This window comes from Alosa alosa, chromosome 9 (genome assembly GCF_017589495.1).
Source record: "Alosa alosa isolate M-15738 ecotype Scorff River chromosome 9, AALO_Geno_1.1, whole genome shotgun sequence".
NCBI classification, from domain to species: Eukaryota; Metazoa; Chordata; class Actinopteri; order Clupeiformes; family Clupeidae; genus Alosa; species Alosa alosa.
This window is the reverse complement of record NC_063197.1, coordinates 20,340,273-20,364,122: the sequence shown is the minus strand read 5'-3', so window position 1 is coordinate 20,364,122 and position 23,850 is coordinate 20,340,273. Positions and strand designations below refer to the sequence as shown.

The window sequence follows — 23,850 nt, the reverse complement described above, 5'->3', positions numbered from 1 at the left end:
ATCAAGAGATCAGTTCAGTAATGAGGCAACAGAAGTGTGAAATCGGAGAAAGAGAGCTAATGAGAGATAATCAGTGTGTGTGTGTGTGTGTGTTACATGGTGGTGGAGGTGGATTGAAATTGGGCTGTCAAGGTCATGATGGAAGGGGCTTTCTGTTTTTGTTTGTGTGGAGGGGATGTTACCATAGAATCTCTGATGTTACTGTGCACTAAATGTGCTATTAGTGTACAATTAGAAGTTCACAGAACTCTTTAAAAGAGTATCTCTGGCTGTTAATAACCAAATACCCCACTATTTTAAGTTGTTGGTTTTGGGCTAATGGAAATACTAACTATGGGCGAAGGTTAAACATGTTACTAAATTGGTACAAATATCAATCAATTCACTTTCATTTACATGTTAAGCTAAGATAGCACCAAACACACAAAACAGCTAAAGAAAATATGTCCCTGTTGATGTTTGTCTGTGGTAATGGTCAGTGGGGTCACTCTTCTCCATCCTGGGGGACCTGAGGGATAGAGCAGCCTGTGCCCAGCATGGGGTCCGTGTGCCCAGGAGGGCCAGGCCTGACCCCCAGCAGTCAGAGGTGATCAGAGGGACAGCTCTGATCGAAGTTGATAATGAGGTGAAGTCCTTCTGCTGCCTGCCTGCTCCTCTGCCCCCACATGTCCAAAATCTGCGCAGACACTCAATAAAGTGCTGACCGGACGCCTCCTCCCTGTCACTAGAACATTGTGTGCGGTATTGATCCCGGGGACACTGGGTGCTCGTGCTGACAAGTGACACGCGGGGGGCTCAATGGAGCACACACTGGGGCAACAATGGGCTGTGAACACACCACAAGTTGGGCTTTTTTTTTTGTTTCGATTTTTTGTTTTTCCGATAAAACAGCTGTTCCGAGAAAAAAAGGGAAATCTTCAGCAGAGCACCTGTCAGAAAAATGGCCGTGGAGGTGAACTTGACCAGAGATGACCAGCACATGGCAGAAGGACGAGAGGACAAGAATAATGCTGACCATGAAAACTACGATATCCAGAGAGCAGAAGCCTTTACAAACCAACCATATGTTGCATCTCGTAAACATACTGTAGGTCCAAAATAAAAATACACAATAGAAACCCATTTGTTTTCTCTAAATTTTTCATCTCCATGTTGGAAATTGTATTCTTACAGAGTATGACAAGTAAACCACAAAGGACCTACACAGATATGCATATTGAGTCATTTAACATTGTTTAATAGAAAAAGAAAAACATACAAAACAATCTAGTGACATATGTACAATGTTGCGTGCAGGCTCCATATTTCACACAAAAATCATCCCGTTGGTTTGATGACCTTTATACTGTATATACTGATGATATCTGAAGTTATTGTTTCTCTAAAAGATTCAGTGATGGCTACGGTGGCAGGCAGGTATATGTTCTACCTACGTGAGGTTAGGACAAACCATAGTGAGTTCAGTATCAGCGTCTTTGTCATGCATTTCAAAGGGCTTGGTGAGCCTCAGAATCTTTTTTTAACTACACAAGAAGAAAGGTGCTGTTCCTTCAGCTACTTAACACTGTGTATTCCAATTAACAGTCTTCTCTAAACAAGCATGACTAATAGAATATCCGAATTGTAATAATAATAATAATAATAATAATAATAATAAAAGTAATACTACTTAGTTTCAAGTCTTTTGCCATTCATCAACTATGAACCACCAACGACACATTCCACCATGTAAACAATCGTTTAAAGAAGAAGTACTATTTGTAGTACAAACAAAAGTTAAATGACCCTGTAAGTGCATTTATAGCAGACTATAATGGGCAGTTGTCTGTGAATGCGCACAAAAAGTAATAAACATAATGGGATCAAAACAAAACAAAGAAGCAAAAAAGTTAAATAAACAAAACAAACAAACAAAAAAAAGAAAACTAAACAAGACGTGCCTGCATCCTAGCGTGTTTGAACAGCTATGTAGCTAGCTGCGGTGGCATGGGTGTACATGATTAATCTCACACGGTCGGCTCTAGACTACCCGGGGCTTTAACAGTAGGAACCTTCATAGTGCAACTCGGCTCCGACAACTCAGCCTTCCAAAAGGATACACCACCATTGGGGCCTCCTCCTCGAGCCCCTTACGACAGCCTGGAGCTGCGCCAAACTCCCAAATATACACATCTACAAGAGGTCCATTAGAACACAGGCCAACAGTGCATTTTGACGGCTATGGGGCATCCTTTCTTTTACTTCTCTCTTTCATTTCTCTCTCTTTTTGTCTCTCTCTCTCTCTCATTTCCCTTCAGTGTTCAGTCTTTCTCTCCTGATGCGGTGACAAGAAGGAGCAGAAAGATGTCAAAGGTCATCTCTTGACCTTGGCGTCCTCTTTGATCTTCCACATCATGAGCTCCATGCAGGCGCAGGCGTCCTCACTGGAGTCGTGACCCTCAACTGCAGTCACAGATGAAGGGACAAGTCAGGGACAAGTGATTTTATATCATACTACACACAGGCCTGCTCATATGCACTACATGCTAAGTCAATTATCAAGCTGTGAATTAGTATACTAACCACTGCCTCCTTTGACTGTCATGTCAATTGAAGATGAGGTGCATTTAGTTTATTATATCATTGTATCGATTATATGACTAAATAGTATTTAGTCATATAATCTCACCAACATAGGCTGAGAATCATGCTCTATTCATTATTACCTCTTCCTATGACTGACCAGGTTTACCCCCCTACACCCACCAGGACGAGTTAAAGGAGGGTTTAGGAACACAACATCCACACTCTACCTGTTGTCACCAATGTCATATGTACATTAGCTCTTACAGCAAACAGACAGAAATTGAACAATAATTGATTTCTGAATAATCTTGTTCAACTGCACTGACACAACATTGTTGGAACGTAGACCAAAGCTGTTGTTTAATAGCCCTCATATTTAGCACATAGCCAGCTGAATCCTGAAATATGCTTTAACTGCATCTATAACTGTCAAAGAGGTAAACGTATTAAGTAATCCAAGTGAGCTTGAGGGCCTCACCGTTGTCCTGTATGATGCGTTTGAGGTAGTCTGCCATCAGGTTCCTCAGGGCGCGTTTGTAGGGCAAGCCTAAGCGGTGGGGGAATACTATGGCTGTGTCCACTACAGTACTGTGCACCAGCTGCAAAACAGGAACAAGCCATTTAGTCAAATCAAGCTTGCACCCACAAGACAGCTTTTCTGGATGGGCCATTGTATAAAAACAAAAACATGTATATATAATGATCAACTGTACTAGGATTATAATAATAATCTAATAATAATACATTTTATTTAAAGCGCCTTTCATGACACCCAAGGTCACTTCACAAACAAAAAGGTTGTTAAAATTATAGTCATCTCATAAAATGAAAATAAAAATAAAAGTAAAAGTATTTTAGATTATGTACCATGAAGTACAGCATTTTTAAAATGTAAAGAGATAGTAATATAGGACCAATCCTCCAGAGTAATTTAGATGTGAGTGTATGATATACATTTGGTACATACAGTATATGGGATACAATATATTGACGATCTTGCATTTCCCCTAAAATTATAACTGTTTCTCTGTATAATTTACAGCCATTTTTTGCCAAATACAACTTACAACCCCAAATCAGAAAAAGTTGGGACGTTATGTAAAATGCAAATAAAAACAGAATGTGATGTATACAAATCTTATAAACCCATATTTAGGTGCAAATAGACAACATATCAAATGTTGAAAATTACTATTTCATGGAAAATATATGTTCATTTTGAATTTGATGCCAGCAACATGTTTAAAAAAAAAAGGTTGGGACGGGGGCATGTTTACCACTGTGCTGCTTCACCTCTTCATTTAACAACATTCTGAAAATGTTTAGGAACTGAGGAGACCAGTTGCTAGAGTTTTAAGAATGAAATGTTGTCCTATTCCTGCTGATATTGGATTTCAGTTGCTCAACAGTTTGGGGTATTCTTCATGTTTTTCATTCTATGATGCACCTAATTTGACAGGTCTGGACTCCAGACAGGCCATTTTGGCACCTGGGCCCTGTAACTTGAAAATCAAACGTAAATTAACGTGTACGCATGGTTTACTACGAACTCGTAAATCATAACGATCCGGGTGTAACTGAAACTTGTCGAAAGTCACATGTAAGATGTACAGAACTTAAACTGTAAATGTTATATAGAGATAATATAGAGAATCAGCATCCATTTCCCCCTGACAACGACGTTATCAGAGGTTTACCTGAGCCCATACAATGATTTATATTGAATAAACAGCTATGGTTTTAATGCAGTACTATCTGAGGTCCAAAACACCATGGCCATCAAATATTGTTTTTTAGCCTAGTCCCTTGTTTGCAAAGATTTCTCTGGATTCTCTCAATATTGTAATGATATTATGTACTGTAGATGATTAACTCCCCAAATAGTACATTTCATAAAAAGCATTATAATTATATTGTGTCATCATTTGTCCATACACATTTACACAAAGTGATCCCAGAGTCTTTATGGGATGCTCTTTTTCATACCCAATCATGTTGCCAGATTCCCTAATTAGTTGTAAAATATTCCTCCTTTTGTTTTCTTTATCATTACACAACTTTTCCAGCATTTTCTTGGCCCCGTCCCAACTTTTTTTGAAACGTGTTGCTGGTAACAAATTTAAAATGAACATATATTTTCAATGAAATAGTGATATATGTCCTTTTCAACAACATATGATATATTGTCTGCATCCTTTTTGCAGCTAAATATGAGTTTACAGATTTGTTACACTAGAACATGTCTAATTCAGCCAGTGCTGTGCTGTGGTGTGGAGGTTCACCTTGAGGGCCGTGAGGTCACTCTCCAAGCTGTGTCCAATCAGGATGGAGTCAGCGCTGAACATGCTGAGCAGCACGGCCTGCACGTCTCTCATGGTGATCGAGCAACTCTCCAGATCCTCCTCCGTCACACCCGAGAACCTGGAGTCACAGATTTAGGTTAAAACACACACACACACACACACACACACACACACACACACACACACACACACAAACACACACAAACACACACAAACACACACACAAACACACACAGTAAAAAATGAGGGACAGAGAGAAAGAGAGAAAGAGAGAAAGAAAGAAAGAGCGACAGATACACAGCACAGAGAGAGAGAGAGAGAGAGAGAGAGGGAGAAAGAAAGAAATGTGTCTTGCATAATAGATAAAAGTTTCAAGCATCACGCCATCCCCTTGCGAGAATGACGCCTTGAGGGTTCGGACCTTGTGTTGTAGTCCACCACTTTGCTCTCGGGCTTGACAAATGTGTCATAGATGACCTTCAGCTCCGAGTTGATGACCGTCACGCGGGTCAGCTCCAGGCCTTGCTTGGTGTAACACTGAGGACAGAGAAAAGAGGAGACATGAGGAAAGGCACCACCCGCAAGTTTGAGAGCCTTTTCACGATCCCTCTGGACACTGGGCATGTTAGCTCCACACTACAGAGGTAACATGGGGTCTCTCTGACCAATTACTCACCATTTCACAGTCCAGGGCAAACACCCCAGCATCTCCGTCCGGTGGCAGAGGCTTGTTGAAGGTCTTGACGTATCCCTCCACCGCCTCCTTGCGCCCATCCTGCACGTGTTGCTGTAAATAAATAGTAAACACACAATAAACAAACAAGAAGTGATGGGAAGAACATATTCATTAATCCACACAAAAACTACAGTGTGACATACATTTACATTCAACCACTATTGGAAGCGTCATAGTCAATCACCCTCAACCTCAAACATATCATCGATAACCTCCAATAACATAGCGACTATTTTTGAAAGTGCCCCCTAGTGTCAGAAACAGAGAGAGAAAAAGAGAGAAAGAAAGAGAGAGAGAACGAGAGAGAATATTTAAGAGAGTCTCTATGTACTCAGTCTACAGTTGTTAAAGTCTAGACTGTCAACAGAAGAATTTTCGCACTTTCTGATTGGCTTGTGGTAATCCAACTAATACATTATTAGGATTGTTTGTTTCTATGGACTTAAGAAAGAGACATCTTGCCAGAAATTCCACCTTTCTGTCATGAATTCCGACTAAAATGGCCGTTGTGCAAGGCTTTGTCAGCTTCTTGGAAGTTCTGACCTCATTGGAATGCAGGGAATGACGTGGTAATACTGCTGACACTTCCTCTCACGGAGCACCTTCCCTTCCCTAAAGACTAATACTGCAGCCACAGATGTAGATACTGCGTTTGATGTCTGATACAACACATGCCACTCTGTGTGCACTGCATACTTTAGCTCATCAAATTTACATCCACTAATTGTGTAACACCTCCAAACTAAAACCCATTTTGGACTTACAACATTAAAAGGACAAACCAAAAGTGCAGCATTTCTAAAATACCTCATGCCTTCTATGCCGCTTCTTTCTTTATAGCTTATCTTTTTTGCAGCACCTTTAGAACATCAATATGACAGACTGAGGAGCAATTTTATGTGCTCAACAAAAAGCACAGGTGAGAGTTTCTGACAGAACCCCGTAGAGATTACCTTTGCCACCTGGCATCCAAGTGAGCCCACAGCACCTGAGCAGCAGTTATAATGTGTCTCCCAGCCACCAGACACTGCAAGCAAAGACCATTAGAGCATAAAACACAAATCGCCCAAAGGATTCTGTCCTCAGGCCTGCTTTATGAAACATCCTGCACAGGATGCCATTCACTTGTACTGTGGTAGACATTTTAAGACGATCCCTCCATTGAATGTGTTGGACATCACATATAGAATTATTATGTATATGGTTTACATACAGTGTATTGCGTTTAGGAAGAATTGACGTTCTTCTTTTGTATTGAGTCTCCCACTATTACAAGATACATTTCTGTACATTCCACTTGCTCTCTCCATGAATGGCTCTCTAATAAAGATCATGCAACAGCCATTAGAATAGTGAAGGAATTCCATGTGATACGCATTGCCTATGCTTCTGCAGAGAATAGTGCTGACATATAATTAATATCATGTGATGTAGCCTCCAACAACAGGGAAGATGCATATGTGGCATTTTGCTTGAGTTGTCTATTCTCTCTGCGGAAACTACAGCATGACAATCATGGGTTTTGTCATATGTCTGTATGTAATGGTTTTGCCGGGAAACAATGTAATTGAACCTGGATAAGATTGGGCCTCGCCCCAGAGAACTTTGGATTTGCTGCTGGAACTTTGTTGATGGTAACATTTCCCCATCTCCGATCGTGATTAAAGATGGTACCTCTTTACACTCCTGCTTGTGTTGCCTTAAGGTTAAGATTTTTTACCAAAGTATTCATGCCTAATGTAAACATTACAATTAAAAGGTGCTAAATCTATGCTACATACTTGCTTTGCCTTGCTGGCTTCATTATAGTGACTCACTAGTGCCTTTTGTGGTAGAAAGTGTATGAGAGAGGAATGGGCCGGGACTAGCTGCTAAATTATAGGCATTTCTGTATTTACATCAAAATAGTTATTGCTTCACATTTTGTTTTTAGTTTATTTATGAATAAGAATTCTCACATATAGTGCCTAAAATGAACTAATCAGGTGTGTAAAATAGAGATAAACAAGATGAAATAACAGCAGTTTGAAAGCCCGGTCACTCCCCACAACTGCCCCCAGCCCAACCCACCCCACCATCTCCCCGGGTGACCTCTGACCTCGGTAGCGGCGCAGGCGGCCCCAGTGGTGGCTGCACTCCTCCTTGCGCACACAACTGCCGTTGACGTTGATCTTGTACTCAGCCCCACAGCGGCAGCACACCTTTGAGAAAGCTGGAAGAGGCAGGGCAGCTCATCAGTAGCTGTGGCAGACAACTGCCATGTAAAGTAGAGACAGACGGAGAGCCTGATTGGGCATGTTTTCATACGCGTGTGCAGGGATGAGGGAGTAAGCGACCAAGTGAATGAGAGACAGACAGACTATATGAGTGCGTGCAGGAGAGTGAGAGAGACAAAGACATCGAAACGGAGAATATTTATGTGTGTGTGTGTGTGTGTGTGTGTGTGTGTGTGTTCATGCAAGAGTCAGTGAAAGAGTATGTGAGGAGGATAGAATATGTGTGCAGAAGAAGTGGCAGAGAGAAAGCCAGAAGGTGTGTGTGTGTGTGTGTATGTATGCATGTATGTATGTATGTATGTATATATTTGTGTGTGTTGGTCCTCACGATCTAGGTTCTTCTTCTCCGGGGCGTTGTGGATGATGATGTGGCCTGGGCGGTCAGGGTTGGGTCTGGGGTAGCCGTGCTCCTGTAGCTGTTCTTCAGTCATGAGGTACTCCTTCAGCTTGGCATACAGACACGCACCTGTGGAGCAGCATGCCACAGACACACACACACACACACACACACACACACACACACACACGGTTTACATACCTGCTTAAAGCCCCGTCCACCATAACTATAAGGACTACTGCAACTGGAACCAATGACCGGGAAAGTCTCTCCTCATGTTCATGAATGTGATGCCTGATATTCTATAGATTCTGATTGTCTGACAGCGCTTCTATCATTCACAAAATCGCTCTGAAAACTATATAGTTTTCCATGTTGTTGTCGCTATAGTATGCAGTGTGTACATTGTTGTTTATATTAGCTAAAGCAATACTTTAGTTAGTTTGCTGTCGTTTTTCGCTGTTAGCGTTACAGTTATCTCTGCCAGTGTGAACAGGCATTAACCCTTTGGTTTTTCTGCTAGCCATTCCAGAATTTACATTAGTTGACAAGTCAGAGGAATCTAAACGGAATCTACTTTCTAAGGATGCGGTTAGTCACCTCGGAGTTCCAACTCCTGCTGTTTGCCCATCCTGTTGACGGTGAAGCTGGTCTTGGCTGCCATGCGGCCCCCCAGCATCTTCTCATGAGACTGAATCTTCTGGCTGGCGCTCGCCGCTTGATACTCTGGAGAACAGCAGCGATGGGTGGGGTGGGTTAGAGGGGAAATAAGTCTGACCTTTGGGTTGTTTGGAAAGCCATGACATGATGCACATGTTGGGTGCGCCAACAGCTAATACATAATACAAAATATGAGCTTAGCAATACAAAATGTGAGCTTAGCGGGATTACGTAATTGGATTTCAGTGTTTTGAATCAAAGTTTGAGGAACAGGGTGTTTTGTGTGTGTGTGTGTGTGTGTGTGTGTGAGAGACGTACTGGGCGGGTTTGAGGCAGGCAAAGTGCTTTTGCTGCGTAGCTTCTTTAGCGTGTTGACGGCCACATTCAGGTAGATGTTCTTACTGCTACTGCGGTCGTACACCACCTGCTCCTCATCCAGCGCCTGCAAGGAAGCACAGACTGCATGCTCACAGCGTCCAATCCCATCACAGCATTTACATCCAGTCAAATGCTTTGATCCAAATCCACTAACAGTAATGTACAGGTATATATATTTTTCATCTGTGTGTGCACCCTGAGTAACCATTTTTCCGTACTTTACTGCAGCTGAGCAGGAAGCTCTCTCTCACACACACACACACAATAAGAAAAACAGAAACATACACACTCCTTTGCTCCATCTGTTGAAATACAGCTACACATGAACAAACACTTGCATTTGCTCGCTGACACACACACACACACACACACACACACACAATAAGAAAAACAGAAACATACACACTCCTTTGCTCCATCTGTTGAAATACAGCTACACATGAACAAACACTTGCATTTGCTCGCTGACACACACACACACACACACACACACACACACACACGCTTGTATGTGCATTGTGCACGCACATACACACGCACGCACGCACGCACGCACGCACGCACGCACGCACGCACGCCCCTTGTGAGTCTGTTGGGCAGGGAGGCGCTCACCATCTGGAAGGCTGCGGGCTCCGAGGGGCAGACCTTTAGGCACTCGTCAATGAAAAGGTTGAGGTAGCGCTGGCGGACCCCGGTGGGGACTTTGGCTCCAAACTCGGTGGGGATGACCGGCCGCTTCATTGATGAACTCTGAGGAGAGGGAGACGAGAATAATTTGGGGGCATCCGGTGGGGCCATGATAACATTAGGGCCACCTCAAAGGTGGGGAGAGGGGAAACAGTCAGAGGGGCCCCTGTTGCTACATGTGCCCCATCCCCATCCTAACAGCAGCATCCATACATCTACTTGGCAGCCTAATCTCAGTCAATGTACGATTTATTGGGTGATGTGATGTGTGGCTATTTGATTGACTGAAAACCTACATTGATTCTCTAGTTATGTTGGAGGAGAGGGACAGACTCATTTAAATATATTGATATTTGCCAATTATCCAATCAATCTGCATTGAGATGCTAAAAATTGTATAAATTTGATTTGTTTGTATTTTTAATCCAAACATGGGCAATATCTGTTGCTTACACAACCTACAATAGATCACTGTCAAGCTATATAAACTAGTATATATATATATATAACAAACCAAAACTCATCACAGGCCTTCTTATTAATATACTGTACATTGCCAAGGTTTATACATTGATTTTGCTAAATTTCTTCAGCTATGACATCAATACACTGGGGCAGGCTATACATGGGAATGCATTTCTTCTCTTCATTCCTCTTAATGATTAAAGCTCAATTCGATTTTTATTCATTGGGCTATTGGCCACTGCAGTTAATACACAGGTATGGTTAATAAATGGTTTTGTTTTTTTATTTGTATAAAACACTCTCCTGCAGTTTATAGATGGATAGATAATACATCTTATTAATAAGATAATACTTTATTGTCATAAGTGTATTTTTTTTTGCGTCCATTTTATAGTAGTAGCTCTATTGTAAAAAAGGACAGACATGTAACACTAATGGGAAAAAGTTCAAGTACAAACATACATATAATCTCTCCATAACCACATAAATGTTATACACAAATGCGGCTAATACACAGGAAATTACTGCACTGAACTAAACAACTCAAGAACTGTGATGAAGCTGAATCATGAGTATATCCCCACCCTATCCACCTCTGTCCACATCACTGCCCTCTACTGGCAAAGACATAGGGCAGATAATCAGGGAAGTGTTCCTCCCTGGCTGCGCAGTTAATTGTGTTAATTTTGTCACCTATTTTTAATTTAGTCTTAGTCTAGTCTTGTGACGAAATGTCCTTTTTAGTCTTTGTCATATTTAGTCATTCAAATATAATTTTTGTTAGTCAAGTTTTAGTCGACTAAAAATCTTGTCATTTTAGTCTAGTTTTAGTCAAAAGAAAACTACAGGTGTCTTAGTCTTAGTCAGTTTTAGTCAAAACATTTTAGTCTTTTTTTATAACAAATTATTTCTGATTACCATTTCAGTCAAATAGTGTTTCACACATCTCAATTTTCCAACAATATTGTGTGTCCACAGGGCTACTCGTCTGATATAATTACTCATTCAGATTTTTGTCAGTCAGTATGTTTACATGCACAGTTATAATTCGGCTGGGATTTATACCATAGCTGGGATTTGACCGACCACTGGACCACTGTCATGATCTTCGTAAACCAGTGTTTCTCAAAGTGTGGTCCGGGGACCGCTGGTGGTCCGCAAGCTATCCCAAGGGGTCCGCAAGCTAATATAGCCTACTGCTGAAGTAGGTCTATTTTTTTTTTTTTTTTAGCTAGATGGTCCATGCGTTTCTTTTTATTGGTTAAGTTAAGTTTACGCCATGCAGCTAGATGGTGATATGCTCAAGCGCAAACACATTCTCCTAACTCTCCATCTAAGCTAACTTGCTAGCGAACTTTGCATCATCAGTGTAACTAGTTAAATAGTTGACATTACTTGCTGAAAATTTTCGTATGGACATTCTGGGGGATGTTAATTTTATAAGAGAAGCTTCAACTTCTGGGTATGTAGCATTGTGGCATAAAGCTTAGTTAGCTTGCTAACTCTGGCAGAAATCTCCAGTGTTTTTGTTCTATGTAGTTTCGTGTTGCCGCCACAGGGTTGCAGCAACAGTAATTTTAAAAACGTATTTTGAAAACGTAACAGCTAGATATTCTCCTTCTCATTTTATAGACGAAAATGAAGAGAGATTTTATCTTAGTTTTTATTTCATGCAAAACATTTTAGTCTTGTCTTTTTTTGTCAACAATAATGCATCTTAAGATAGTATTAGTCAGTGTTTCAGGACATTAGTGCAGTTTCGTCATCGTCTCGTCTTAGTCATGAATAAAAAGGTTGTTGACGAACATATTTCCTCGCGTCTCGTCTGATGAAATTAATCCTACTGCGCAGAGACATGGGGCAAATAATCGGGGAAGTGTTCCTCCTCGACCGCTCTACCAAACAGAACCAGAAAATAGTATCCTTCTTTGATTTAAAGCAAAAATGGCTGCCACTGACCTTCATGGTGGGGGTGTGGGCCACTCTCTTCTGCATGCTGGTGGACATGGTCTTAGAGAGGATGCCTGCAGAGGTGTGGGCCTTTACAGAGGGCAGCTCGGGGGTCGCTCTGGTGGGGGACAACACTCGCGAGCCACTCCTTTTAGCTTCGGATGAAGCTGAAGTAGAAAGGCGGAGAAAGAGTCTCTTGACAACTGACCAGGAGCTCCAGCTCTCAACAACAAGTCAGCACAGGTGCAAAGTTCACGTTTCCAGCATCTGGTTTAATATTTCACTCATGATAACATCATCAAGTTCATCTCCCTTTTAAATTTAAAAGCTTTAGCACCCACAATTAAAGACTACTAATATAGAGGCAGAAATACCTGTCTATACTACATAGCATTAAAACTCAAGAATGCTATATTGCCATCCTTAACTATTGGAATATCACACACTCTAGTAATATGGTGTAGTCAGGCACACTGCATTGCTTTTCATACCTTTAAGAGAAAGTGCGGAGGGGTTAGGCCGATGGGCCACTCTCTTCTTTTCCCCAGAGATAGAGGTGGAGGAGCTGGACAAGGAGTAGGAGGAGGACGCGGCGGTGGCGGCTTTCACCACGACGGCTAGCTGCTCAGCCTGCTGCTGCGCCATCTGCATACGCTGGTAGCACATCTCCTGCGCTGTTGGCCTCCGGTACGGCCTGACCACCGATGCCCGAGACGACTCGGCCTGCACAGAGAAGTCCCACAGAGAGAGGTCCATGTTACGTTAGTGCTGGTCTCTAAGGAAACGGGTTCTATTTTAAACAGCAAAAACAAGAAATTGCATCTTCATTTAAAAAAAAACCCCCAACATGTATAAAAGACTCACGCTTCCTTTGGCTGCAAAATGTGAGACTCGCTTCTTCTGTCCAGGAATGACTGTTGATAAAGTGCTGTCGGAAGCATCATGGTCTGCTGGCTCCTTGGTTGACTGTGAAGACAAAACAATGAGAGGAAAAGGTCCCACTTCTCAGTTTAGTAATGGGGCCACATGGCAGCTGCCTCTGAAGGCATCCGGTGGACCCACATGTTATCAGAGACACATCTGTGCCAGTGTCAGATGCTGAGGGAAGCTAAATCAAAAACCCTCAGTACAATGCTACTACTTCTCCTGTGTACTGCACCATTTTGGATGACATTACGACGAGTTGTTTTCAACCTGTAGGGCAGGGGGGGTGGAAGCATCTGATAAAGAAAGATACACATAATGCAAATGGAAAAGTATAAAGTTGCCATTAATGGTCTCTTCCTCTTTTTGTCAGTGTGTACGTGTTAAAAAGGCCTTACAGAGATTTGACTTTAAAACGGTATTTAAAATTTGACTTTAATATTAGTATCAATTCACCTATAGGTACACTTGCACCATTTTTCAGGTACTTAGAACTTAAAGTTGACTGATACTTAGCAGACGCTTTTATCCAAGGCGACACAAACTCGCAATGGTGGGAATCGAAACCCGAGTCGACCGATTGTCAGTCAGTTACGTTACCGCTGCTCCACCATGCCTGCAGAATTTAAGGCAAGGCTGGTTGTAACAAGGATTTGGGAGTTCTACAGTGGATTTAGACTGTCTCGATCATTTCTGTCTCTTCATGTTATCCCTAGTTACACTGGTCACTTCCAACTCTGAATGTGGTCTCCGACTTTGTTACATTCTTCCATTAACAGCATATAAATGCCTCACTGGAATACTTAATAAGAATGTTTGAAGTATAATATCTCCTATTGAACCACTCATTTTAGAAAATTAAATACATTTCTACTATTAATGTTTTTGTAAAACCCCTAAAACTTAATACTGGATTTAATCAATATTTGAACACCCTGCTCTGTAAGATGAAAATACATTTCTACTACGAATGTTTCTGTAAAACAACTCAAACTTTTTGCACAATGCTGGATTGAACACGCTGACCTGTAAACTAAAGTGATTAAATATGGGTTAAATGTAAGCTCAAACAAAAATTAAGAAGCGATGCCAACAAAAGAACACTGGCAGTACCCGTTTGGCTTGCCTCCCTTTGTCCTCAGTTTTTACGTCTTTGGACTCATTAAAGATCCGCAGGCACTCCTCCAGGGGGTCGGGGTCAGAGTCATAGTCCACATCCTGTAGGTTTGAGTAGTCCACACCTCCATCATCAACATCTTCGTTGTCACTCCGGTCATCTTCCTCTCCGATCTCCTCCTCAGAGAACGAGCGCCTGAGGTCAACTGCGTCCTTCTTGCTGCTCAACAGGCCTTTCCGCCTGTGTGCAGCAGCTGACTTCCTCACAATGATCTCCTCCTCATCCTCCTCATCTTCATCATCATCTTCGTCGTCGTCTTCCTCCTTCTGCCTGGCGTCCTCTCCGCTCTCATCTCCAAACAGATCGACGTGACTCAGTGACCGCTGTTTCTGCCTGCCCACCTTGGCTTCTTTGCCGCCTGACGACGAGCCACTTTTCCTACTCTTGTCTTTGCTGACTGACACGCTCCCTTGGCTCGATTTGATTTTGTCCTTCTCCTTCCCGGCCGAGTGAAGCTTGCCGTTTTTCTGATCCTTATATTTGGACAAGTCCCTTTCGTGGGTCTTCTCTGGCTTGTGCTTTTTGACCTCGCTGCTCCTCTCCTTCTCCTTGTGACTCGACTCACCTTTGACCTTCTCAGGTCTCCTGCTCTTGCCGTCAGTACTCTTCTCCTCCTTCCTGCTCTTGTGTGCCACCTTGTCTTTCAGTCTGTTTTTATCATCAGTCCTCTCAGTCTTGTTGATGCTCTCCGAGCTCAGTTTCTTCTTTTTATCGCTGCTGGAGCTCCCCGTCCTCACCTTCTCACCACTGCTTTTTCCGCTGGGCCGCTTCTCTTCTCTTCTCGTATCTCCATTCTTACTGCTCTTCTTTTGACTGTCCCTGTCTTTGGATTTCTTTTCAGGAACTTTCTCTCGGGACCGTTCCCGATCCAGGCTCTCCTCTGGGTCCCCCGAGTCCCCCTGCGAGGAAACTTCCTCTGGCTTGGAATTCTGGCTCCTCTGTTGCTTCAGAACCCTCGAGGAGGGAGCGGCGTCGCCCTTCTCCTCCGAGCTCCTCCGAGTAGCATCCTCAGCTGAGGCACTGGCATTCTTCCGTCGCTGCAGGTGGCTGAGCAACATCGGCCGGTACTCCGTCCCAGAGCTCTCCTCGTCTGACTCTGCAAAATAGGCAGAGTACTTCTGACTGTCCACCACCGGCTGCTGCGGTCGCTGTTTTTTAACTGTAGGCACATACTCCTCATCTATAGATTGCTTCCTCTTACTTGTAGGCGGAAACGCCTTCTTAGTCTCTGCATCAGTAGTGAGTGCCCTCTGGTACTTGTTTTTGCTGGCCAGTTTGGCAGAAAAGTTGGATAGAGGGTCATATTCCATGTCAGTGAGGGGTTTGGATTTGTCAAGTGTGTACTTGTTCTTGACAGATGTGGATCTCTTGGGGCTAGAGGGAAGATTTGAGGTGCGGGAGGATGGACTGAAAAGTAATGACTTTTTCGACGATGTTTTACTAACAGCTGTGGGTACGTACTCCAGAGAACTGCTATGATTTTCCTCACTTCCTGAGTCCAAATGGGATTTGGATGCATCAAGCGTGTATTTGCACTTTGCAGAAGAGGAACTCTGAGGGCTGGAGGGAAGTTTGGAGGCGTGGGAAGTCGGACTGAAAAGTAAAGACTTTTTCGCTGACGTTTTGCTGACAGCCGTGGGTACGTACTCCATTGAACTGCCATGGTTATCCTCACTTTCTGAGTCCAAGACGTATTTATTGGAGCGAGGGGTGGGGCTGTAATCAGTCCCTTGTGTCATCTGATAACTCCCCGGGTCATAACCCTGATGAGAGGCAACAGGGACAGGCTTTTTCCGTTTGGGTCCCACAGTGGAGGAGCTTGACGAAGGCTCATATTCCTGGTCCCCAATATGTGAGAGTTTCCTCCTCTCTTTCTCCACCTCACACTGAACAGCCTCAATAGCGCGATTGACCAATTCAAGTTCAATGGCGCCCACGTCCATAGGAGAACCTGGTCGCCGCTTGGTCTCAGGTTCCTCATTGCGATGGTCTTCTGGCCGCACTACCTCGGGACTGAATGGGTCATAACACTCTTCTGCAAAAAACATAAACACACATGCAAAATAGTAAGCGTTATAGCACGAAGTGCAGTTGAAAATCAATTGGTTGTGGCTAGACAGTAGTTAAATCGGAATTAAAACACACCAGGAACGCCTTTTGTTCAACGTTCAATATGTCACCAATATTTTCGTCTGCCGAAAAACATTTTGGTTCGCTTGCAGTAAGAATTAAAAGCTCTGCAGCAGTAACCATTAGCTAACTGCTTGTAGTACTCGCAGTGCAATAGTCGCTTAGAACAGAAGACTGCAGTTGTCGCGTGCATGTATTTGTTTACAGAGGGAAAATGGAAATCACCATTTGTACTTGAAGAGAGTTCTTTAGTTTTTCTGACTTCAAACGCTCCATAGGAAGTTCTTCTCTGGTTGCTGTGTCTGAAGTGACAGTACGGTCGGTTGCACCCATTTTTGACGATCTTCCCGTTATAGCTCTCGCTGTAAAACGGGCAATCAATCCCACGGAAAAACCCGGTGGATCTCAACATAGTCACCCAAACTCTCTAGCATTCCCATGTAATTCAGGTCAAATCAACACAAGTTACACTTCTTTATTGAATAAATGTACACCTGTCTCTAGATGAACCTTTCTTTTGCCACTTTCCTTCTCAATAGGAACAACAAGCGTCCGCACGACGCCATCTTTTATTGTTCAACTAAAAAAAAAAAACATGCACCAAAGGGCCAGGCGTCGCACAATATTGACGTCATGAGAACGCCTGATATATGCCTGTGCGCATTCCCGGCGTTACTCCCTGGTTACGCTCATTTTATTTGTTACGGTATTAAATAGATGCAGGTAATCCTTATTAATGTTTTACACCTTATTCTTAAGTTTGTATAAACGACTAGGCCTACATCGCGATGACTTAGCCTACAATTGTAGACGTATAGCTTTACAACTGTTTGCAGATTGGGGGTGGGACGGGCTCACCTTTCTATATATATATATATATAAATATAAATAAATAAATAAATAGACATACCGCGCCTCGATTCAGAAGGGTTGCACTAAATAGATGCTACGATGTGTAGGCCTATGTATTTGCCTTAACATAGCACTTAAGGCCATGATTTCATTCATTTGTATCGACGAGGTAGGCTCAGGGCCTATATAGCCCATGTTGAACTTCATTGGATAATTTATACACAAAGTAAAGACACATCTGTTTAAAAGCCTTTATTAAAAGCAGTAATTGTGAGACAGACAGCAACATCAAGTATTTTCACACGTCCAAATAATGGCTCTTAGGCCTGCACATTCAAAGACATCAGCTCTTGTGGCCTTCCAGACGTATACAAGTTAGACGTTCAAAGTCAAACATATAAAAATTCCATTTAGGTTACTAACAATCAGACCTGAAGACTTTTTTTGCTGCATTGGCCAACATGTTTCAACCCACAGCCTTCAGGACTTAACGTTCAAAACTGAGATAGGACACCCAGGCCAGGATGTTTTACTTTACCTGTAAATATTTCCTGTGGGAAAAGTGTTTTATTATTATTAATAATAATGTTATTATTAACAACAACAACAACAACACCATGTGTTAAGGACATGAGGTCACTGGTTTGAATGCAACCAAGCCCTGAAGACCAGGGGCCTGTACTACGAAGGGAGCTTAACCTACCCAGATGTAACCCAGGGTTACTTTGTTAAACCGGGGTTGACAAAACCTGGTTATCTTAAGTGGTGTTAATCGGTTTTCTGACGCTGATTATGAAGTTGATTTGTTGAGCGAGGTTAACCTAATTGAGTTTTTGTGGCGTTCACATAAAAGGGGCGGGTTGCAGCAAGTCACCACTTTCAATGACGCGATCACCTTATTTTACGGATGAGGAATGCACAATTATTATGCCAAGTTATGAGGAATTAAAACCCACTCTACGACAAAAATCAAATACGTCGGCAGTGAACAAAGCAAGGCAAGGCTGTTGGCAACGTATTGCAGATTGGGTAGCTTAAATGCCTAAAAGTAAAGTTTTATTTCCATATGTTCTTCAAATAGGCCTATGTGTTACTGAGGATTAATAGCTTGCGGAATGTCTGAAATGAGTTGAAATAATTAAATTGCCCATTTTGAGTTAATGGAAATGCCTACAGATGCAACACAATTTAGAAGTGGGCATATAGATTACAGTAATAGGATAATTTAATGTTTAAGTAGCCCCCATTGACTGATTTAGTGTATGCCTAATCCTGTAAACATTTCAGATGCAACACCATTGCAAACGCACATGGCAGCAGGTGAAAATGAAACACAAACACATTCAGAATACTAGGTTTATATAGCCTAGCTATAGCTTGCATTAATATTTCTTAAAAGTTGGCCATCGCAAATAATAGTGGAAGGCCGATTGTGGAAGGGGTTGAGGGAGGCATTCGGTCGGATTCTGGTGCTGTGGAAATGTGTAGCCTTTGTGTGCAGGGTAGGCTACAGTAATATGACCTTCAATTCAACAAGTTTGTTAAAATGGTGATTTTAATTTATTAGGCCTAGGCTATGTCCGATTTATTTTAGGCTATTCTTGCTCAGATGTTCAGCATCACCGATTAGATGGAAAACATGAATGTCCACGTAAGGGCATTGCTATGACGGGTGACATTAGAGACTTCTGCCTAGAGATCATCTCTGACAAATCTTCATAAGTATATATATATATCTATATATATGTATATATATATATATATATATATATATATATATATATATATATATATATATATATATATAAATACCTCAGCCGACATAGTCTCCAATTGTTAGTGGAGGGGTGGTAGCCTACTTATAAAGGGTGTGGTTAACGGAAACCTCGGGTTAACCAAGAACATAACCTGCTCGGAGCAGGTTTGAGATGCAGCGTAAATTGCCATGGCAGCATACCTCGGTTAAAACCTATCCACCTTAAGTAGTATGGGTTAATCGGGAACTTAGGCCACACGTGATCAAGTTACTCTCGAAGTTACCCAGATAAGCCAGTAACCCCGCTTCGTAGTACAGGCCCCAGGGGGTAGCCCATCCAAGTACGTGGTTTAGTGACATACGTGGGTAACTTAAGTGGTAAATCTCCTAATAGAAGAGCTGTATGGCTTCATTATTCTAACAAAACGATGTCGTAGGGCTCTTCTTGTAGGAGGTTTACACTTACGGAGTTAACCCTCCCTAGGTTTGTCACTACTTGGAATAGGCTTACCCCCCAGGTTGTTGGTGGAAACCAGGTAGATAACATGTAGGCTCTTCCAAGTCCTTACATGTCCTCCTGGGAGTGCCTTGATTAGTCCATTTCACAATTTCCGGATACGTTGAACTCAGGTAAATGTTACCGGTAGGCCATCCTGCGTTCCTGTAAACAGTTGTAAAAGAGTGATTGCTACAATGATTTAGACTACACCTTCGAACCTAACTATGGTAAACTTAAAAGTTTGGGAAAAGCTATGCATTTGTAACGAATCTGTTGACAGCAAGACACAGTCGGCAGGTAGCCTACCTTTGAAGATTCAGCAGATTTATTAGGCGACATCTTGTGAAATGGGCATCTATGAATCCTATTTTGTTCAGTCGCCGGTTTCAACTCGTTGAAACATAGGCTAGTTATATTAAAATGAAAATAACGGTAGTAGGCTATAGGCCTATCTAAAGACGCCCAATTAAACAGCTTCATAACAAGGATCGAATTTGTTTAGCCTACTGACGGACTCACATTGCACACTTTTAAGAAGTTGTAGCCTAACTCACCTTACATCCTAAAGTTTCTGTGTAAAATAAGCTTCAAGAACGAAATCGAATGCTTTTATGAGCTTCACATTAAGGACGCTATGAGGCCTGTGTTTGTCAATTAACTATGTAAATTATATTAATTATTGTTAATTGCTGCAAGCTAGCACGTAGCCTATTCCAGGCCAAACGGTGGCGGTAACACCAAAAAATGGTTGCAAACCGCCATGAAGTCGAAGAAGAAGAAGAAGAACAGGAAGAAGCGGGGTGGGTATGGGACCAGATAATGTCTACTCCGCTTTTTCTGACAGCATTTTTCTGAGATCTGACTCCTTTTCATCTGAGTCTGAGACATGACTGTGTAATTCCGTAAACTTGACCGCGGTTTTCCTGAGACCTGATGCCTTTTCATCTGATGTCTGACACCTGACTCTGACAGCTGAATGTACACCGTAGCCAAGGCTCAAGCAGTGATGAGAAATTGTATGCAAAGTGTCAGCCCCTAAGCCCATTGCCTACATTTGTGGTCGTTTAATGTCTAATGTCAGAGTAATTACATTCCAAAACGTACCTTAATAATACTCCACAATTTATAAAGGAATGACACAATATATCAGATGGATTACACGAATAATTGACAAGGAAGTACAAGATTATTCGATGGTCGCTTCTTTTCTAATAAATCTAATGGGCTACATTACATATTTCAAGCCACTAGATGGCGGCATTTCACTGCATTTCGGGTCTTTTTGGATGGTAAAACAAAGAGTAAAATGGCGTCATCTGGTGGCTTTTTAAACTTAGTTCATTGCGGAGGTTACAGTTTCTGGAGCCACATACTAAAAGGAAAGAAAGTGTATCTAACCTGCACTCACAAGGTATCAACTTTCACTCTCCCATTGTTAAATAGTAGGCTACTCATTTGGCATCTGAATGAATCCCAAGTAGTGTTCACTATGGACTTCACACATATTCTTATCCAATAATTTAAAAGTTTTGTTTTGCCTAACTGACAAAATATATGCTGCTGTTGTTATGAATGCTTTTATTCCATGATATTAAATCCTCTCTTGTGATTTTTTTGGAACCCCCTGCCCCAGACACCAGTTCAGACACCACTGTTGATGCCTCAGACAACAACCAGAATGAACCGCTGATTGCAGAATCGACTTTTTGTGACCCAGACTTTGAGTCATCCAGCACCAGCACGTCAGATGGAAGCACGCAAAGGCCCCCTGCAAAGTGCAGCAGGAAATCTCAGAATGATTCGCTGACAGAGACATTGATGGGCCTGATGCTCACAATAGAGGCAGCGCTTGAGAGAATGTCTGCAAAGGAGAGACCGGACTTCATTGCAGTGGTCTGCCAAAGCATAGAACACAATGGAGTCACGTTGGTGCCACCACATCTCCTGCCTTGATTGGAGAAGAGTTCAGAGTTCAGAACCTCATTTTTAATTTATTTAAGGAGCACAACCTGGAGCACCACCTGGACACACGCATGAGTCTTAAAGGGACACCAGGCAAGCCTGATGCTTTTTCTCTATGAAACTCCCCCTCGCTCGGTCTGAAGCTTTTTTCCTTTTCTTTGCATCTTCCGTCAAGGGTTTTCGCTGCTTTTTCGCCGGATCTGCCATTATACACACATTTGCAACAATCACTAGCGTTTCGCTAGTCTGCCTCTGTGCTGTGGATGCAGGATGTAAACTGATCCTGCTTCGGTCGGCGGGTACGATAAAGGCAACGTTTTCGTGTTAATTAATCATCTTCGTAAGTCGGTATATGGTTAAATGACTCATTACAGGGTGAATGAAGACTCTCTCGCCTGCCCCTATTGCCTGTAGGAAGAATATCCCGCTTGCAAGTTCAGTGTATCGTACCCGCCGACCTTCAGTATCACAAAGTCTTAGACATCGCGAGAAGCAGGATCAGTTTACATCCTGCATCCACAGCACAGAGGCAGGCTAACGAAACGCTAGCGATTGTTGCAAACGTGTGCATAATGGCAAAGCCGGCGAAGAAGCAGCGGAAACCCTTGACGGAAGATGCAAAGAAAAGCAAAAGAACTTCAGACCAAGCGAGGGCTCGTACACGTATCGACATGTACAGACGCTAGGGGGAGTTTCGTAGAGAAAAAGCATCAGGCTTGCCTGGTGTCCCTTTAAGGTAGTCATTGATCAGTTCCTTTGTTTTTGATGTGTTCAGGATCAGGGATTAGAAACGGTTCAAAAAACACAATTTTTGGATGAAAGTAACCGAAAACGGGAACAAAACCAATTTCTCTTGTTCTGGATCAATTTTAGATAACCGGTTAATAGCGGTATTTCGTTCCGATTAACCTTTCTTTGAATATTATTCAAAAGTCCATAGGCTTAGGAAGTCACCACACAGCAAGACCCCTGATGAAATTAGTCAGATTTTATGAATCAGTGTCTCCCCTGTATAATAGGATACACCTACTAGTTGATAAAAAGGATTTTCATATGCAACACTATCTGCATTCTGCCTTTTCCATTTTCAGTCCCACTTCAGGATCAGGTTGTTGTCCGAACACCACACTGCCAGTCTTCGGACCTCTTTCCTGTAGGTTGTCGTCCGCATTCTTCATGATGGTGATGGTGGAGTGGGTGGGGGTACAGGTGTATGTATAAAGGGTGTAGAGGAGGGGACTTGGCACACAGGGAGCAAGTGCTGAGAGTGTGTGGGGGAGAGAGGTATCGTATGTATGGGCCTATAATGGTCTGGAGTCGCTTTGTCAGGAAGTCCTTGATCCACTGGCATATAGATTGAGCAAGTCCTATGAGTGAGTTTGGTAACCAGTCTGCTAAGAATAGAGTTGAAGGCAGAGCTAAAGTCTATGAAGAGCATCCCTACATAGCTCCCCTGGCGTTCAAGATGGGACAGTGCATTGTGAAGAGCTGTGGAGAATTAGTGTGGTAGGTAGGATTTGAGGCTGGCTTTTAATGTGAGTGCCACTGAGTGGTAGTTGTTCATGCTACTGATGGCAGGTTTTTCTGGCAGAAGGCATGGTGGGACGATGGATTTGAATAGGGATAAGTTGAAGATTTTTGTGGGGACCTCCGAGTGCTGGTCTGCACAATCTTTTAGGAACCTTCCGTGACACCATCCGGGCCCGCATCTTTCCTTGGGTTCACAGTTCTGAGCACACGCCTCACCTCATACTCCTGCACAATGAGGGTGTGGCTGTTGTTTTCAGCTGTTGAGGGTGTGATCAATGACCTCAACGTTTATTCCAAAGCGTGCAAAGAAACAATTAAGCGTCTCTACCAGTGAGGCGTCACTGTGAGCAGCTGTTGCTTTTGTAATTGGTGATCTGCTGTATGCCCTGCTATGCCTGGTGTGAAGCAATCCTGCTGCTGTCAGGTGGCTTGTTTGTACAGGTTTTCAGGCCATGTTTGTACAGGTTTTACCTTGGCTTTAGCTTTTCTTCTGAAGGGGTGTATGCTGGAGTAAGGAAGGAGTAGGTGGTCTGACTGGCCTAGGTGTGGTAGTGATGTTCATATAAAGCTTTTTGAATGTTAGAATAATCCTTGTCTTGTGTGTTTTCTCCCCTTGTAGCACATGCAATGTGTTGTGTAAATTTGGGGAGTACCAACTTTAAA

General features: G+C 42.6%; 1 protein-coding gene and 1 long non-coding RNA gene across 2 annotated transcripts; both read right to left on the bottom strand.

Moving 5' to 3' along the window:
- Positions 1-1,216: 1,216 nt before the first annotated feature.
- rexo1 (REX1, RNA exonuclease 1 homolog) lies at positions 1,217-17,146 on the bottom strand. The gene is made up of 16 exons (XM_048253301.1): positions 16,814-17,146; positions 14,395-16,493; positions 13,222-13,323; positions 12,849-13,080; positions 12,367-12,524; positions 9,868-10,005; positions 9,196-9,319; positions 8,818-8,943; positions 8,209-8,346; positions 7,703-7,816; positions 6,558-6,631; positions 5,545-5,655; positions 5,290-5,405; positions 4,848-4,986; positions 3,044-3,164; positions 1,217-2,442 (listed from the first exon to the last, which is right to left on the bottom strand). The coding sequence occupies exons 1-16, from the start codon at positions 16,998-17,000 to the stop codon at positions 2,354-2,356; spliced, it is 4,068 nt and encodes a 1,355-aa protein (XP_048109258.1). The 5' UTR covers positions 17,001-17,146; the 3' UTR covers positions 1,217-2,353.
- A 577-nt stretch (positions 17,147-17,723) lies between these two features.
- LOC125300989 lies at positions 17,724-20,260 on the bottom strand. Its single transcript, XR_007194648.1, has 3 exons — positions 20,002-20,260; positions 19,766-19,857; positions 17,724-17,991 (listed from the first exon to the last, which is right to left on the bottom strand). It is a non-coding gene; the product is annotated as an uncharacterized LOC125300989 (long non-coding RNA).
- Positions 20,261-23,850: the final 3,590 nt, after the last annotated feature.